The 19,434-nt window shown below is 36.5% G+C and overlaps 1 protein-coding gene across 1 annotated transcript in view; it reads right to left on the bottom strand.

Annotated features, from left to right (window-relative positions):
• Magi (membrane associated guanylate kinase, WW and PDZ domain containing protein magi) overlaps nucleotides 1-19,434 on the bottom strand; it is a 569,393-nt gene that overhangs the window by 296,610 nt on the left and 253,349 nt on the right. Inside the window, exon 5 of the mRNA XM_090385296.1 lies at nucleotides 6,811-7,033. Within this exon, the coding sequence (XP_090241422.1) occupies nucleotides 6,811-7,033 (223 nt within the window). The remainder of the gene's footprint in view (nucleotides 1-6,810; nucleotides 7,034-19,434) is intronic.

Genomic DNA, 19,434 nt, shown 5'->3' with positions numbered 1-19,434 from the left:
AGTGGGATCAACTGATGATGTTACCAACGGTGAATTCTAAATGGAACTTAAGGGACTTAATCTTGGAGGGTACTAGGCTTTTCATATCAACTAAGAAATACTGTTCAAGGTTCAGGCATAAATGGATGTCAGATGAATTAATCAGGCTTGTGACAAAAAAGAAAAATGAATGGGATGCATATAAGTTATCAGGCGACACAGAAGCCTACGGCAGATATAAGCTAGTTTGTAATCAAGTCACAAAGAAGGTTAGGCAGGCAAAGGCAGATTACGAGAAATCATTGGCAAAGGACGCAAAGAAAAAGAGCAAAGAGTTCTTTACTTATGTAAACTCTAGAAAAAAGGGGATGAATCAGATTGGTCCACTTAACATAGACGGATCGACTATTGAAGATCCTGCTCAAGCAGCTGATAAACTGAATGAGTATTTTGCATCTACATTCACACACGAGGAGTTATTCAAGGAGGGGAATGCCAGACGTTTATCAAACTCTAACAGGGAGTTAAGTGATTTTGTAATAACTGAGAGCAAAGTGGAGGAGAAATTGTTGAAGTTAAACATAAAAAAGGCATGTGGGGCAGATGGAATCTATCCAGTTATAACAAAGGAGGCAGCAAGGGAAGTAAGAAAATCCTTAGCCAAAATTATGAGCATCCTGAGAGTCAAGGGAGGTCCTCATGGGCTGCAGATGTGGAATTGTATCTCTAATTCACAAAGGATGACAAAAAATATCTATAGAGCTGTTAGTTTAACTTCTGTTCCAAAGAAAATTATGGAGTCACTGGTTAAAGAGGTGATACAGGATCACCTAGACAAGACAGCGCTAATAGTTGAGACACAGTATGGGTTTGTAAAGGGGAAGTCTTGTCTGACCAATTTGATTGGATACTACAATGTGGTCACAAAGGAACTGGATGCAAAAAATAATTTTGATATCATATACTTGGATTTCAGGAAAACTTTAGATACTGTTGAACATGGAAGACTGCTGTACAAATTATGGCATTAAGGGCAAGTTACTGCAATTAAAAAGGGATGGTTGAGTGGGAGATGGCAGAGAGTGGTAATAAATGGACATGCTCTACGTGGATTAATATTATTAGCAGAGTCTCCCAGGGTTCGGTGCTGGGCCCATTTTTTTTCATGTATTTATCAATGATATCCATGAAGTCATATCATGCTTAATGTCCAGGTTTGCAGAGGATAAAAAGGTTGGCAGGGTTGTTAACAACAGTAAAGGCAATATGCTACTCCAACTGGCTCTAGACAAGTTGGACAAATGGGCTGAGAAGTGGCAACTGAAGTTTAAAGTTGACAAATGCAAAGTATTGCATATGGGTAGCAGTAACCCAAGAGAAACATACCAATTGTGTGGTACTACACTCAGGGAGGTGGAGAATGAAAAAGACCTGGGGATAATTGTGCAGTCAGATATGAAGTTCTCTGAGCAGTGCAGACGGGCTGCAAGAGCAGGTCACGGAGTTTTGTCAATGATATATAGGAATTTTGTTAGCAGAGACAAGGAGGTGATTATCCCTTTATATAAGGCAATGGTCAGGCCACACCTTGAGTACTGTATACAGGTCTGGAGGCCTCATTTTAAGAAGGATATACAGTTGTGAGAACAAGTACAGAGAAGGGCAACAAAAGATTGGTGAGAGGAACAAAGGGTGCGCTTATGATGAAAGGCATAAGTTCTGCAAGTTGCAGCATCTGGAGACTAGGCACCTGCGAGGTGATTTGATTGAGGTGTATAAGGCCTTGAATGGTTTGAGCAGGCTGAATGCTGACGGGATTCTTCCGCCTGCTCAGATTAATCTCCTGAGGGGACAAATTCAAATTGAGGAAAGACAGTTGTAGAATAGACATGCAGAAATTTGCCTTTAGCCAGAGGGAGGTTGATTGCTGGAACAAACTTCCATCTATCATTGTAGAAGTTGAGAGCTTAAATAATACCAAGGCAGAACTAGACAAACATTTGGAGCAAATGGATGGGTAAAATGGCCAAGGGTTTTTTTTTTTTTTTTTGGGTGATGCTGTATAAGCTTGCTTTCTTGTATCATATGCCTCTACTAATGCTAAAGTATACTATTTGATAATATGATAGTATGCAGCTGCAGTGACAATAAAAAGAAGTAAAACTGAATAAATAAAGCTGAAAGTTGTTTAGGTAATTCAGTTTGAATTATCAATTACTTAATCAATTTGTGTCATTTATTTTAGAAAATAAATAGCCATCATGGGCTCAGTACATTTATTTAGAGAGCACAGAAAAGGCAGTGATAAAAATTCTGTATGGTTTTACTACAAGTCAGAGAAAAACGGTCAGCTAGCAAAATGTAAGAAATCTTCAAAAGAAATACATTCTAGAGGCAGACCTACAAATATATTGCATATTCAAAGACCATACAAAATATAGATTTAAGAAAAACAAATGTGACATCTACTATTATAGAAAGATGAACCAAGTCAATCTAAACAAGCGAAGCTACCATTTCAATCTCAATCTTTAATAACAAATTACTTAAAAAGTTATAAGAAGGAAAGCTTTGTCAGAAGTATTAGCTCACAGGACTGCTCATGGTGGTTTGCTTTTTAATATCTTTTGTACATCTGTTGATATAAGAAAAGGTTTAATTGCATGACAATTTAGTGATATTCCCAAATCTGCAAATACTATAAGAAATATGCTTCTGAATTATAGTAAAAATATTCACAATATTTTAGTTATTGATATATCTAAAAGCATAGCTGAAGAAAAAAGGTTCAGCTTGACTTTTGATGAATGAACTCCTATCAGAAATAGGCATTACTTAAATATAAATGTCCATTTCACCAAGGGTCCCTTTTATAACAATGGACTAGTTTGTGTGGATAGAAGTATGCCGGTGGAAAAGTGTATACAACTTGTTCATAAGAAATTAGAAGACTATGGTCTCCATATTTCTACAGATACAGTTTGTGTTACAACAGATGGGGCACCATTTATGACTAAAATTGGAAGGCTCATTGACGCAGAACAGCTGCTTTTCTTTGCTCTCGGAATTCATTTCCTGCTTACAAGTCCAAACAAAAAAAAAATATGTTTTGTTTTGTTTGGACTCTCACATGAATTATCTAATACTGAACATATGTACAATGAAGAAACAACAATGAGAAGGACAACGATGATGTTGGCGATGGTTTAACCATAGAGTGATTTTGCAGGCATTCCTAATAGGGCTTACAATACCGGTCAAAATTTTAATACTGGTATTTTTAATTTATGAAACCGGGATACCTGTATTAATACCAGTATCCCAAAAAAACATTTTTCGCAATCAATTTTGATGACAATTAGGTGCAATAAAGTAAGGAAAAAACAAGTAATTACTTGAATTCACATTTTAAATCAAACTTTTATTACAACAATAAATATTCTAGCAAAAATTATTAAACATACAGCTATTCTAAAAACAAAAAAATAAGCATCCACACTACCCGTCCGAACAAAGTATGCTCTTAAGAAACACAATAGTGTTATTGTTTAAACTGGATCTAATTTTGCTACATATTTAATTAGCGGTAGAAAACGTCCTTTTGGATTCTGTGCTGGTTGGTGCTTTATACTGAGATGGTCGTAAACGAGTTGCAGTTTAACCCCCATTATTCCCTGATCTTCAAAAAATCTTATTTCCTTGTTACCAGAAATAAAAAATTATTTCCTTTTTGACATTATATCGGTATTAACGAAAGAAAGGGACTGACAGTTAAGCTTGGTGAGGAAATCAAATCTAAGTTTGGGGGGAGGTTCATTTTCAAAACTGGTGTCCATTTATATCTAATCTATCATTTTTTTTCATTTAATCTGTTAATACATGCTATCATTTCCATAAAATTTCTCTCAATTAACAATCTCAACTCTCTCTCTACAGCTTTAAACACTATCTTAATTAATTCAATCTTAATCACTACCTCATATTTCTCTTAATCACCAATATCAATTCTCTTCACAACAGCAATCCATAAGATGCTAACTTAATGCTAACAATTTCATGTTATCTCTCTTAATTTAGCAATATCAATTTTCTTTACAACTTCAACCAATAAACCAACTCAATATTAAATATTTCCTTATTTCTCGTGTTTCTTGAACTTCAACCTTACCTAAAATAATCTCCCACTTTATCTAAGTATCATTTCCAAAACAACACAGTTCGGAAGATTTACCTTCCTTCTGTTTCACGGTGGGATTCCTTGGGATTCTCTCTCGTTTACACAGTTGAACTCTGCATCTCTGCTGTATAGCTCTTCCAGTACTGTCTTATTTCAGGATTTCAAGAACAGTTCTCTGTTAATACCAAAGGAAATTAAAAATTACCACAGCAGTAGTAGAAGCCAGGGCATTATCTGACTGGCTTGTTATTCAATTTCCGGATTAACTTCTAGCACAGGAACATGCCCAGTGGAACCCTTCATACAGCTGGACACTCCCAGAACAGGATTCGAACTGAACCCAGAATTACCACCAGAAGTGTGCAACCCTTCTTTTGGTGCGAGCATCTTATTTATTTCCTTCTCATTTATTTATTTATTGAATTGATTGCAAGTTACAATCGCCCCTTGTACTACTTTTTTTATATGCAAGCTTATGTGCAAACCCCAGAGGGATTTGCACATAAGCTTGCACATAAAAAAGTAATTTAAACCTGACCCAATCACGGTGTTATTCTTTAAACTCACTCTTCTTCCTTTGGTGGGAAAAACAGAATATTTTTCCCACCCAACGAAACGCTTTCATCTTTTACCTCAACATCACCTGTTCACAATACCTTTGAACTGCTCCATACTGATACCCTTTCCCAAAATGCACTGTCGCATCCTCAAGTAGCGGCATAATAGAGCAATTAAATTATTGTTCAGAAGCTTTTAATTTTAGCCCTTCCGCACCTGCCATACCAGTGTTCCATATTCCTTAATTGCACTACCACACTTACTGCCACTAATGGAAATGTTTCCGTAATGATGTTTTCGTTATTCCTTAAGTGCTTTACTTCCACACACACACACACACACACACACACACTATACTTACTAAGAGAAATATATTTGTAAGATTTTATGTCTTACAGTTTCCTGACGTTTTCAGATTTCCGTTGCATTTGTACTGTGTATAATAATCCATCATTTGCAAATTCAGCAGTATTAATGATTTATTGTTGTCGATCTTATAACCTTTATGTGAATAAATTATAATTATTTTTTAAATTAGTACCGAAAAACCGGTATTTTTGTATCAATACCGGAATTTGAATATAGGAAAAAAAATGACCGGGATCCTGGAATCTCGGTATTGTAAGCCCTAGTTCCTAATAATCTCACTCAAAATAAACTTTCCCCACTCGTAACAAAAATACGAAAAATAATTAAACATTAAATTCACCTGCTAAAAATACGAAATATTTAAAAATTTATGTTAAAGCAGAATTTGGAAAAGAAATTGCTTTACTGATTGATTCAAAAACTTGTTTTAATGGTTTACTTACCATGCTCGAAAGGTTTTATGAGTTAAGATACTGCATCCCAAAGACTTTAACAGACAAATTCAGGAATAAATTTTTGATGACGATGAATTTAATTTATTATCTGCAACTATCTCTGCTCTTATGCCAATCAAATTAGCTGTGGAGAAGCACTATATCACAAAGATTTTAATCTTTTAACTGCATATGCAACACTAAAACTCATGATAACTCTTCGAACAAAATTCGGAAATAAACAACCAGTTACAAACTGCCTTAAAATCCATATATCACTGAGACACAGATCTATCACAAATTCTTCAGTATTTGCATGCTCAATTACAAGATGAAAGTGGATTAGGATTAACTTTATTTCCATAACAAAGTAAAACTGCCATCATAAAAATAGTAACTAATTTAATAAAAAGACTTCATTTGTCCTGTGTAGAAGATTCCGTCAAAACAAAATTAGTATATTCAGCACCATCTTCCAGATCATATGATAACAGTAATGAGCAAGAAACAACATTAATGACATCCTCCAATTACATATACTTAAAAGATAGACTACAATTGGCTATATAAAAGAAAAACTTAAAAGTACAGATTCCTAACGTTAAAAAATCTCAAGGATTGAAACGCTATTAAAAAAGAGATTGCATTTTTCTGAGACGAAGGTAGAAGACATTTGAATTTAAAACTTGTTTAGAAAACTATTCATTTACAATTCCATTGACAAGTGTGAAAGCTGAAAGGGCCTTTTCAGCAGCAAACCAATTTTGCGTAAAAATCGATACACACTTGAATGATGAAACATTAATTACCTCTGCTTTTTAAGAGCATACTTCAATGGGACTGATGCCGACAATTGTGATTCTTAAATTTAATGATATTATTATTTTTGTGCAGTTTATATTTATACTGAAAGAAAGTTGTTTTAATTAGTTTATTGAATTATCATAGTTTTTTAATTAGTTTATTGAATTATTGTTTTGTTAATTTTATATCTTATCATAGTAGAAAACATTAATAAACAATTTCATTAAAAATTATTTTTAAATTTATAGATTCATCTATTAACACTGGTATCTTGGTTTTGAAAGATCAGAATACCATAATACCAGTATTCATTTTTTGACCAGGTATTGCAATCTCTAAATAGAAGCAGACTTTCACATACAACAAATCCTAACATTGAAGCTAAATTTCCCTATGCGAGAACATTTCAGTATGTGTGATAACCTTCCGAGACAATCCAATTAATTATAAATACAGCTACTAAATGTTATTTCATAACAACTGTTTTACCCAGTGCTTGACTGCTGCCCCAAGTGAGGCTGGCTGGGTGACTCTGATGGATCATTAGACTTTGCTGTCATAGCTTCTACACTGGAACGATTCCTCCTTCTTTTACCTTCTGAGGAAGGGTGGACACCAGGTACTGTTCCTGTTGAGTTGCTAAGAAAGCTAGTTGGACGGGGAGGGGACAATGGGCTTTCTTTGGGGGGTTTAGGAGTACCATAATGATTACCTATAAGAGAAATAAACATGCACAATCTAAATGACATTTCAGAAACTGAAATAATAATAATAAATATTATTACTATTATTTATTAATAAATAAATTTATTATTAAATAAATAATAATACCAACATAGGTTTTAAGTGCTTTATTATCTTCAAAGAACATAAGCTTATTTTATTTGAAGATAAAAACCAGAGAAATGTAAGTTGTACGTGTTGCTTGCTCTTCACAGTTATGTTTAGCTGCATTGTGCTGGCTGTATGATTACAGTTCTGCCACAACTTCTTATGATACAAACCATTGTATTATTTTCAATTTGTTTTCTTTACATAAAAATCAGTTCACATTTGTTTCATAAATGCAATGGTCACATTCTTAGACTAAACCTAGGACAGAAAAATGCTTTCCCATTAAGAAAAATGTAGATGATTAAATCAAAATTTTAATTTAGAAACTGCAAAATCTAAACAGTAATACTAGTCCAGTGGTTTCAACCTTTTTTTTAATAATGGTACCCCTAAGTAATTTATTTTATTTTGCAGCACCCCTACTCAATTTGCTGTCTGTTAGATCCGATTCTCTCCCTCTGTGTGTGGCGCGTGTGCTCATATATATCTAATATTAAAAAATATATGTTATATGATAGTTATTATAATAATATAATTATAAAAATTACATTTCATAACACAAATTATGTATATATATAGCATATAATTTTATTTTTTATATAGAGGTACTAAGTAAACATCAATTATAGATCACCACAAAATTAAAAAGATACTGTATACCTTTTTATAATGAAATAAATATATACATTATAAAAAAATAAATAAGTTTAAATAAATTAAACCCAAATTACGTGGCACCCCTGGAATGTTGTTGCAGCACCCCGGTTGAAAACCACTGACTTAGTCCAATTTTAACATCAAATTCAAAACTTTCATTCCAAATATGGCAAAAAAGGTACAGATGACAAATGGCCTAAACCTAAAAGTAAGCAAGGCAGAACTTGGTGCCTTTTAATTGAAAGACACTGTATGTGTGCGTAAATCCTATAACTTTGCTTATATATATATATATATCTATATATATATATATATATCTATATATATATATATATAGGATGATTCACAAAGATAGGGCATAATTTCAGGAGCTGATCTGAGGCAATTTTTAGTTAAAAAAAAAGTGTTCATACAAACATGGCCCAATTCCAAATAATTACTGAATTATGAAACATTTGCAGATCCTTAGCAATGCACCACTGGGAATCACACTAATCATTCAGGTGCCTGAGTGATTATGATTGAATGCAGCCTGACAAAACACAGTGCAGGGAAGAATCATTCCTGTTTCACTGTTACTTTCAAGATGCCCTTTACAATTGCTGAATGCACAGATATATTGTGTGTATATGAATTTTGTAATGGAAATGCTGTTGGTGAATAACAGCAATGTTTTCCAAATCAGAGTTCAACAAGTTATTAGATGAGTTTTCCAAGATACCAGCTTACTTCTCAGTTATCATATCCCATATAAGTGTGCAGATCAACAAGATCTGGCTGAGAAAGAGAACATTGTTAAGGTGGTATAGCACAGTGGTAGTATATAAAGGACAACAATGTATCTCAGTGTTTCCCAATCGAGAGCACAGAGAACACACATAAGGAGACACGTTCAAGGTGTTGAACATGCCTTCTTTATGCCCAATTGAGATGTTCAACACCTGGAACCTGAGCATCCTGTCTGACAGCTGGAATTTTGTAACTGGCTTAATGACAATAGTCATTTGCATCATTAAATCCCATTCAGTAATAAGGCTCAATTCACCAAGATGGTGTCAACAACAAAACACGATACCTGTGTTTGGTCAAATTCCCCATGCCACTCTGGAGAGTCATTTTTAACAATTATTCGGTGTTAATGTGTGGTTTGGAATTAGACGGTTAGATGTACCTTTAGCTACACAATGTTGAATGTACTCCCAACACAATGGAACAACTCCTCATTATTCCCATGCAGTGGTGGTTACTTACCTCAGAGCAGTTCCCCAAGTGATATATCAGTTGCAGTGGTTCACAAAATTGGCCACTTAGGTCACCAGTCAAATTCTTTAGATTCTGTGTTTGCAAGTACAAGATGCAAACTGGAGATGCATTACTTAATCACATATTGAATGCTGCAATCCAAATAAAAAACAGCCACTATGAACTTAGATGATTAATGCGTGCAATTCACACACAAGCAGTGAAATGCACTGAAGTCGAAGGTGGATCTACTCCTTGAGATCTGTGAAAACCAATTTAACCACACACATACATACACGAGGTGTGGTATTAAAGTTCCCACAATGGTGCTGTTGCAGTTAGGTTTGATGAATTTGAAAATAAACAGAAATTATATGTTGTAGTTTAAACTTCCTCAACCAGATTATGGTACAGAGACTGTCCAATAAGCTGACAGGTTGGAAGTTACAACTAGTTTTCTTATCAGAGCTAACGTTTCGTGTGATGATTTTGTAATGGAGCAAATTTTACTTTAAACTGGGAAAATCTCCTACAGACACATTGAAATGTTAAAAACAGCTCATGGTGATGAAATGTTGAGTTGTACTAGTGTGTTTTTGAATGGTATAAGCAGCTCAAAGATGGATGTGAGGTGTTTGAGATGACCTGCCCAAAGAGTTGATTAATGTCCAAAAAGTGGACATTACTCAATTTCTTGAAATGAAGACACTCGCAAAAATCTGGGTAAATTGTGGCAAGAGATCGTCATTTGACCCTCAGAATGATGGCTGATGAGTTGGATATGAATAAGGAGACAATTCATCGAATTCTGTATGAACATTTAGGGGAAAGTGCAAAATTTGTGAAGCACAGCCTCATGGATGAGTATCAATGACTTCATCCAGACTTGTCAAGACAATACTAATTTTGCCAACTGTATTGTCACTGGAAATGAGTGTCCAGTGTTTTAGTAAGATTCAGAGACAAAGCATGAGCATACAGTAGACTTCAAAACAGATTTTTCCCCCCCAACAAACAGGCTGTGATTTACAAGAAAATTGAAACCTGAAATGGGGGGGGGTCATTTCGAGAGAAAGGCAGCTGCTTCTTGTTGCACAACAATGCCACCACCACCAATTCCACACTTGTTATGAAGACATTTCTGAGGAAACATGGCATTGTACAAAACAACCATCCACCCTAATCTCCTACCTATCATCAGCGGATTTCCTCCTCTTTTCAAAGGTATAAACTGCTCTCACAGGAAAGAGATTTCAGGATCCTTGAGGACAAACAAAAACGTAACTGCCAAAGTGAACACCATCTCTTTGCACAATTTTGTTGACACTTTTTCAGAAACTTCAACAGTGTAAAAACAGCATTCAATCAGGTGGTGATTACTTTAAATAAAAATAAAGCTATTATAGGCTCCTTCACTTTCTGTTCTTTTTATTGCAAACGTCCAGTAACTTTATTGCCATACCTCGCAGGTATCATTATATACAGGCTGTAACTTTACTAAATAAAAATAAATAAATCAACACTTCATCAGTTATGTTCAAAAACTTTTGTTTTCATATTTCGAAGGTTTTCTTTTCATTTTTTTCTAAAAAAAAAAAAAAAAACAACAAAATTCTTACATGGATATCATTCCAAATTATTAGAGTCAGCTCAGTAATTATTCGGAATCAGACCCATGTTTCTATGCACTTTTTAACTAAAAACTGAACCATAAATCAGATCCTAAAGTTGTGCCATACCTTCATGAATAACCTTACATATATATCCAGCTGAAGCTCTATATAGTGATCCCCCAGAGTATGAGAAAAAGTTTGTTATATCGATCATTTATAAAATCAGCAACAAAACAAGTAAAAGCTTAAACATTTAATGCAATTCTGTAGTGCATATTATAAAGAAGATACACTAAAGTATATCTTCTTTATAATATGCACTACAGTATTAAACAAGAAAATTGTGATTTTAAATTTTGCATTGATTGTAGAGAGCAGTAACGTAACAATTATACTTGGAATCAGGAAAGCTTTTGATATCTTTACACATGAAAGACTACTGTACAAATTGGAGCAATATGGCATTAAGGGCAAGTTGCTACAATGGATAAAAGAATGGGTGTGTGGGAGGAGATAGAGAGTGGTAATCAATGGACACTGCTCTTCATTGACTAATCTTATTAGGGAGTGGGTGTGAGAGTACATGTGAACAGGCGAAGTTTTTACGGCTCCAGCAATTAGAGGTTTTTGCATTTTTATTGACTTAAATTGGCATATTAATTTATTTTTTAGAGTTGCTTTATATTCCTAGTAACAATACTTGAGTTTAAATTGAATTTAGATAGATTTTGTAGGTTATTACTTAGTATTGGTAAGGATATTAAATCCACATGTGAACAAGTTTTGCAGCTACCGCAAACACAAAGTTTTTAATTATACTTACCGCTTTATTGACTTAATTGTTAGATTAAATTATTTTCTATAAGTAGCTTATAGACCTAGTCAAGCACTGTGGTTTATTTTGAATTTAGAGAGCGCAATTTGGAAAGTATACCTCCAAACACGAGGTATTATTTGGAAATAATACCTCGTGTCTGTAGATTAACTGTTCGTAACTTTCCGCCATTGTTATATGATACGTGTGCTAGCGTAAGGTTTAATGGAAAACTAGATAGCGTAAGGTTTAACGGAAAACTAGATAGCAAGTATAGTAGTATCAATTATTCAGTAAAATTTATTAATCTTATTAAATTTCATTGTCAATTGAATTGTACTTTAAATAAATAAATATAGCGACCTAGTTATTACAAGCGTGGCGTCGTGGATATAAGTTAACAGGGGATAAGAAAGTCATATAACGTAACTCAGAGATAATATTCAATACCGAAATACATATATATAGTGTTATAACTGCATTGGGATATAGGTTTAGGGTTATATTTTGTATTGGAATTTTATTGAACTTGAATAGAAATCATGACTCAGACCAGAGCAGCAAAGCAAAATGCTCAAACTAGTGGAAGTGCTGTGGCTCATGGGGGAACTGAGGGGAGGGGGGGAGGTTGTCCTCTGAATCACAGTCTATTGAAATGCACTGCTTGTTTGATGTTTGTGGGGCAATCAGGAACAGGACATGATATTGCCAAGGGGAATGTTTTTGTGTGTGTGCGTGATGTAAGGAGTGCGTGGAAATCAGGCGCCAACTCAGCATTGTTATGGGCTTATAAGAGCTTGAAGGACAGGGTGGATTCCCTCGAAGGATTTAAATTAAGGGGCCCATCAAGCTCTCAGCTGCCCACATCAATGCCAGAGCTTGCACTTAAACATCACACACACAAAAAAAAAAAAAAAAAAGTGCAGCCATTATCAACCCACTGCAGGATGGAAGCCTCCTCAACAATTCATGCTATGCCAGAGCTTGCACTTAAACATCACACAACACAGCGGCAACCCCCAAGGCAGAATGTGCTGGTCCCAAAGGAACTAGTTGTTGTAGGTGACTCTATTGTCAGGGAAACAGGGAACATATTGTGCAAAAAGGATAGATGGAATAGAACCAGGCTATGTCTGCTAGGGGCAAAGATTGATAACGTTGTAGGACAGATATGATCCTTTACGGACACAAAGGGTGATATTGTTGTACACGCAGAATTACTTAACAAGTACAAGACAATCCTGAAAAACGCTGTGAGTTAGGGTTGAATATCAAAGTGTCTGCAATTCTACCCAGACACGATAGGAGAGAGTATATGATGAGAGCCTTGTCGATCAATTCTGCCCTGGAAAGATTGTGCAAGGCTCAAGGCGTCGAATTTTTCTCAGCCTGGTCTGTACTTGTTAACATGAGAGACTGCTTCTACAGGGTTGGGATACGCTTAAATAGAAAGGATGCAAGAATATTTGCTGATGCTATCGAGGCAGAGTTAGGTGGGTTGGAAAACTGCTAGATTGGGGAGGATACAGACTAATACATTAACAGTAACTGCTGGCAGAGGTAAAAGTGATTCTTGCACTACTTCTATTGAAATGCAATTGAGCAGCAGCCTGGAAAGCAAGGCAATGGGTATTTCCAGGACTGCTGGAAGCCATAGTGGAACAAGTAAATACATGGGCTGTGTTAGGATAACAAAGAGTAGAAACAGGTGCATGTACACCAATGCTAGGAGTAGGATTAATAAATTCGATGAACTTGAAGTGCTAGTCAAGACATCAAAGGCAGATATTGTTGGATATCAGAGACATGGTATCACACAGACAGCAGTGCAGAAATGGAATTTGGGGAGTACAATGTGTACAGAAAGGATAGACAGGACAGGAAGGGAGGAGGGGTTATGCTGTTAGTTAAGAAACACAAAATCTAAGGCAGTGCATCCAATTGATGTGGGTGGACAATGCAAAGAAAGAGTGGGCCAGTAAATCAGAGAGTCTTATAATGGGGGATTTTAATTTCCCGGACATTGACTGGAATTTTTGGGTTGGTCACTCACACACTAGCAAGGCTTATTTGGATTTATTGGATGATTGTTTTCTACAGCAGCATATTCAAGACAACTACAGGGAGTAATACTCTCTATCTGATTATCAGTAGTGATTCTTCATGCATCAAGAATCTGCAGATAAAGGAACCACTAGGTGGCAGTGATCACAGTGTGCTGAAGTGGAATTTACTCAAAGAGGTAACTACCATCAAGGGTAAAGGGAAGGGTTTTTGCTTTCATAAAGGTGACTATGGTGGTCTGAGATGGTATTTAAATTCTATACAGTGGAACCAACTGATGATGTTACCAACAGCAAATTCAAAATGGGAAGAATTCAAAGAATTAAACTTGAAAGCTACTAGGCTTTTCATACCAGCAGAGAAATATTATTCAAGATTTAGGTCTAAATGGAGGTCAGATGAACTACCATATTTCCTCATGTATAAGACGCACCATTTTTCAAAAAATTTGGGGTCTAAAAACTGGGTGCATTTTATACAGTGCTTGCAGATTTTTTTACTTGCATTTCCCGCTTTTTCATGCTTGTTGTCTTTGCGCTCATTGTTTCACACTTGTTACTGGTATATTAGGTTACATTTTGCCATGTTCTGCCCAGAAATATGTCAAAAACGATTTTCATACAGTGCTGAATTCAAGTTAAAAGTGATTCAGTTTCCAAAAGTGAATGGAAATTGTGCTGCTGCTTGGATTGTTTTCTCCAACTGAGAAAACAATCCAAGACTGGCTACGGGAAGAAGAAACCCTACTGAAAACGCCATGGCAGAAGAAGGCCATGAGAGGCAAGTCAGCAAAATTGCCTGATTTAGAGAGCGAATTGAAGATATGGATTGAAGAGCAAAGGGCAACTGGAATTCCTGTGTCCACAAAGATGGTTCAGCATGAGGCAAGAAGAATTGCTGATGAAAAAGAAGTTACTGATTTCAAAGGAGGACACAACTGGTGCTTCCGGTTCACGAAACGGAATGGACTAAGCATGTGTACACGCACCAGACTTGCCCAAAAGATCCCTGAAAGCTATGAGCAGAAGGTCCTTGAATTTCATCATTTTGTCATTCAATGTCGGAAGATACTGATGTGTCTTCCGACATTGAATCCAGTTTGAGCTGGGACAGATTGCAAATATGAACGAAGTCCCCCTTCAATTTGATGTCCCAAGTAACAGAACTGTTGATAAGAAGGGGGTGAAAACTGTAACTGTGAAGACAAGTGTACATGAAAAGAGCCATTATTCTAGCTTGTTGTGCCAACGGAACCAAGCTGCTTCCTATGCTGATTTTCAAATGCAAAACAATGCCAAAAGAAGACATTCCTTGAGGAGTGATTGTCCACGTTCATGACAAGGGTTATATGGATCAGGATGGGATGAAGATCTGGTTTCAGAAAGTTTGGAGAAGACCAGGTGGGCTCTTACGCAAACCTGCAATATTGGTGCTTGATCAGTTCAGGGCACACATAACAAAAAACACAAAGAAGATTGCTGTACAGCAAAAAACTAAACTTGCCGTCATAACTGGAGGCTTGACATCCCAGCTCCAACCACTTGATGCCAGCATCAAACCCTTCAAACAAACCCTTCAAAGCTGCCATGAGAGATGAATGGAACCAATGGATGAAGTCTTCTGGAGACAATTTGACACCAGCCGGAAGAGTGAAGAAACCAACTATAGGAGAAGTTTGTACCTGGGAGAAAAGATCCTGGGATAAAATAAAGATTGAGATTGTTGTCAAGTCATTTAAGAAGTGTGGCATTTCAAATGCCATAGATGGAACTGAGGACGAAGCAATATATGAAGACAGTGATCCATCATCAGACACTGATCAGGACAAGCTAATGGATGGGAGTTTTGACAGTGATGAGGAGTTGTATTAATTTTATGATGAATAAAACTTGAGTTCAATAACTTTAGGTAATACATTTTTTTTTTCAAATTTCAGTCCCCAAAATTAAGGTGCATCTTATACATTGGAGCGTCTTATATATGGGGAAATACGGTAATTAGACATGTGACAGAGAAGAAAAATGCATGGGATACATATAAATTAACGTGACACAGAAGTCTACAATAGATATAAGCTGATCTGCAACCAAGTTACAAAGGAGTTACAGGCGAAGGCAGATCATGAGAAATCTTTGGGAAAGGATGCAAAGAAAAACAGCAAAGCGTTCTTTACTTATGTAAACTTTAGAAGGAAGGGGATGAATCAGATTGGTCTGTTTGATATCGATGATTTAACTGTAGATGATCCTGCTCAGGTAGCTAACAAACTAAATGAATATTTTGCATCGACATTCACACATGAGGAGTTATTTAGCGAGGGGAATGCCAGAGGTGTATTCAACTCTGGCAGTAAGCTAGAGAATCTTGTAATAACTGGGAGTAAAGTGGAGGAGAAATTGTTGAAGATAAACACAGGAAAGGCACCTAGGGTGGATCGGATCTATCCAGTTATATTAAAGGAGGCAGCAAAGCAAACCCTTAGCCATAATTTTTTTTTTATGTGAACCACAAACACGAGAGGTACTGGAACCTATAGTACTTAGTACCATGCTTGGGTTGGAGGTTGAGAAGATGAAAGAAGATATTTGTTGACACTGGACTTGAACTTCTGTAGATTGTAATTTTCAGGAAATATGTATGAAGGAAGGTTGTACCAGAAAACGGCAGTTGAATGAATAAATGAGAAGATGAAAAGTTGGTTCTGTGGGTTTGAAGTTGGACAGTAAATGGATGTTGGCTGGTGGCAGCATGTGTTCGAACTGTTTTGAAAGAGAGAGAGAGAGCGTGAATCATACAAGCCAATTCAGAAGAACAGTGCCCATGGAAGTATCTGTACAAAACACATGCAGCAGAAACAGTACATCCATGAGACAGACAAAGGGGAGACTCTGTTAGAGATGAATCATTGATTAACCTAACTGCCCTATATTACGTTCTTAGCGTTTTTTCACCAACCTTTCATGGAGTAAAATAAAATTAAAATAAAATAAAACAAAACAAATCTTGATAACTATATTTACAATAACCTGTATTTACAAAATTAATATACGTATTACAATATTAAAAGTATTAAAACACAAGATTAAAATGCATTAAAATATACTAAGTTAAAAGCGATAAAATCCCGTAGCTTTCAAAGGCTCCAGCCTTCTTCTTCAGCAGTACTCTCTATTATTCAGTACACCTTTAAATATCAGCAGGGTAATGGTAGCCATCACATGTTTCCATTCTCACGTGTTCCGCTCTCTTGCATTGTGGAACCGGAAGTGGCTCGAACGGAAGTCGTACGGAACCGTTCATCCTTTTTTAGGATAATAGTCTCTAAAAGGGGGTGAATCCGTACACCCCTATCCCTATTAATGTTGGTTGTAGAGCTGATCCGCAAACTCTCGAGCCACTTACGGTCCCAGAACCTATGCGCCCGATCGGTGATAGTGGCATCTTCTGGGGAGATCTGGTGCTGCTTCTCCCAAAAATGTTCGGCCACGGCGGACTTGTCATATTCCGCATTTCTTATTGCTTTTTTGTGTTCCCCCAGACGATCTTTGAGACGACGTTTTGTCTCCCCTACATAACATTCCCCACAATCCGGGCATCTAATATTATATACGACCCCACTAGCATCCTCTTTTTGAATGGGGTCCTTAACTTGAGACACAACTGTGCGCAGTCTTCGTCCCAGAAGCTGCACACAGCGTGTCTGATATTTTCTTAATACTCTAGTTATATAATCCGTTAAGCCCGGATAATAGGGAATGTATGCAGTAGATACTGGTATAAAAGATTCATCTCTCCTCTGATTTTCATTAATAAATTTATCTATAATCCTCTGGGGGTAACCACATTTAGTAAGATCCGCCGTGACACGTTCATACTCTGCTTTCCTATCATCGGAGTTACTGCAATGTGATTTCGCTCTATTAATTAGCGTTCTTATCACACTGTTCCTATGATGGCTGGTCAGTATAGAAGAGGATGAAATTATGATATCATTTGATGTAAAATCGTTATTCACTTGTATTCCTATTGACCATGGAGTGTGGTGTGCAAACATAGTTTTACAGAGGGATACTACCCTAAATACTAGGACGCAACTTAATCCAGAAGATATTAGGAAGGGTATAGAATTGTGCCTCTCAAGTAACACTATGGTTTTTGATAACATTATATATAAGCAGGTTAATGGTACAGCTATGGGCTCCCCCATTAGCGCAATTATAGCAAATCTAGCTATGGAGGAGCTCGAGACCAGAATATTTAATGCTAGTGTTCTCCCTATGCGCCCCTCGAAAAGGTATGTGGATGATACGTTTACATTTGTTCGGAAGGGGAGTGAAGATCATGTGTTGAATATCTTAAATGGCTTCTCCCAATTCATACAATTTACATCGGAAGTTGAAGATGGAGGAGTTCTGCCGTTCCTGGATGTGTTGGTCTGTAGGGAAGACCAGCAGTTAAAGACAAAAGTCTTTAGAAAAACGATGTGTAAAGGGCAATATACGCATTATAATTCAGCCCTGACCAGCCATCATAGGAACAGTGTGATAAGAACGCTAATTAATAGAGCGAAATCACATTGCAGTAACTCCGATGATAGGAAAGCAGAGTATGGACGTGTCACGGCGGATCTTACTAAATGTGGTTACCCCCAGAGGATTATAGATAAATTTATTAATGAAAATCAGAGGAGAGATGAATCTTTTATACCAGTATCTACTGCATACATTCCCTATTATCCGGGCTTAACGGATTATATAACTAGAGTATTAAGAAAATATCAGACACGCTGTGTGCAGCTTCTGGGACGAAGACTGCGCACAGTTGTGTCTCAAGTTAAGGACCCCATTCAAAAAGAGGATGCTAGTGGGGTCGTATATAATATTAGATGCCCGGATTGTGGGGAATGTTATGTAGGGGAGACAAAACGTCGTCTCAAAGATAGTCTGGGGGAACACAAAAAAGCAATAAGAAATGCGGAATATGACAAGTCCGCCGTGGCCGAACATTTTTGGGAGAAGCAGCACCAGATCTCCCCAGACGATGCCACTATCACCGATCGGGCGCATAGGTTCTGGGACCGTAAGTGGCTCGAGAGTTTGCGGATCAGCTCTACAACCAACATTAATAGGGATAGGGGTGTACGGATTCACCCCCCTTTTAGAGACTATTATCCTAAAAAAGGATGAACGGTTCCGTACGACTTCCGTTCGAGCCACTTCCGGTTCCACAATGCAAGAGAGCGGAACACGTGAGAATGGAAACATGTGATGCCTACCATTACCCTGCTGATATTTAAAGGTGTACTGAATAATAGAGAGTACTGCTGAAGAAGAAGGCTGGAGCCTTTGAAAGCTACGGGATTTTATCGCTTTTAACTTAGTATATTTTAATGCATTTTAATCTTGTGTTTTAATACTTTTAATATTGTAATACGTATATTAATTTTGTAAATACAGGTTATTGTAAATATAGTTATCAAGATTTGTTTTGTTTTATTTTATTTTAATTTTATTTTACTCCATGAAAGGTTGGTGAAAAAACGCTAAGAACGTAATATGAATACACCCAACCTCAGAGGCCTATTTGAGGACCTAACTGCCCTCTTCTGAATGGAATCAAGAAGCCTGAGAGAGGTTTTGGGGGCACCACCCCATATGTGAGAACAATATTCCATGGCAGGGCAGATTTCCGATTTATACAGGGTGAGCAGCTGTTTGGAAGAAAAGTAACGCTGAGAGCGAAAGAGTAAACCAAATTTTTTAGATGCACAGGAAGCAATATTTGTAATGTGCTTGTGCCAAGAGAGATTAGAAGTCAAGATAATCCCCAAAAGAGACATATAATTTTGCCTAGAAATCGGAGTGTCACTAAAGCTAAGTATAGGAGCAG

This window comes from Mastigoproctus giganteus, chromosome 11 (genome assembly GCF_048544385.1).
Source record: "Mastigoproctus giganteus isolate SK-2022 chromosome 11, ASM4854438v1, whole genome shotgun sequence".
NCBI lineage: Eukaryota > Metazoa > Arthropoda > Arachnida > Uropygi > Thelyphonidae > Mastigoproctus > Mastigoproctus giganteus.
Note: the sequence above shows the minus strand (reverse complement) of the source record. Positions and strands in the feature narration are given on the sequence as shown.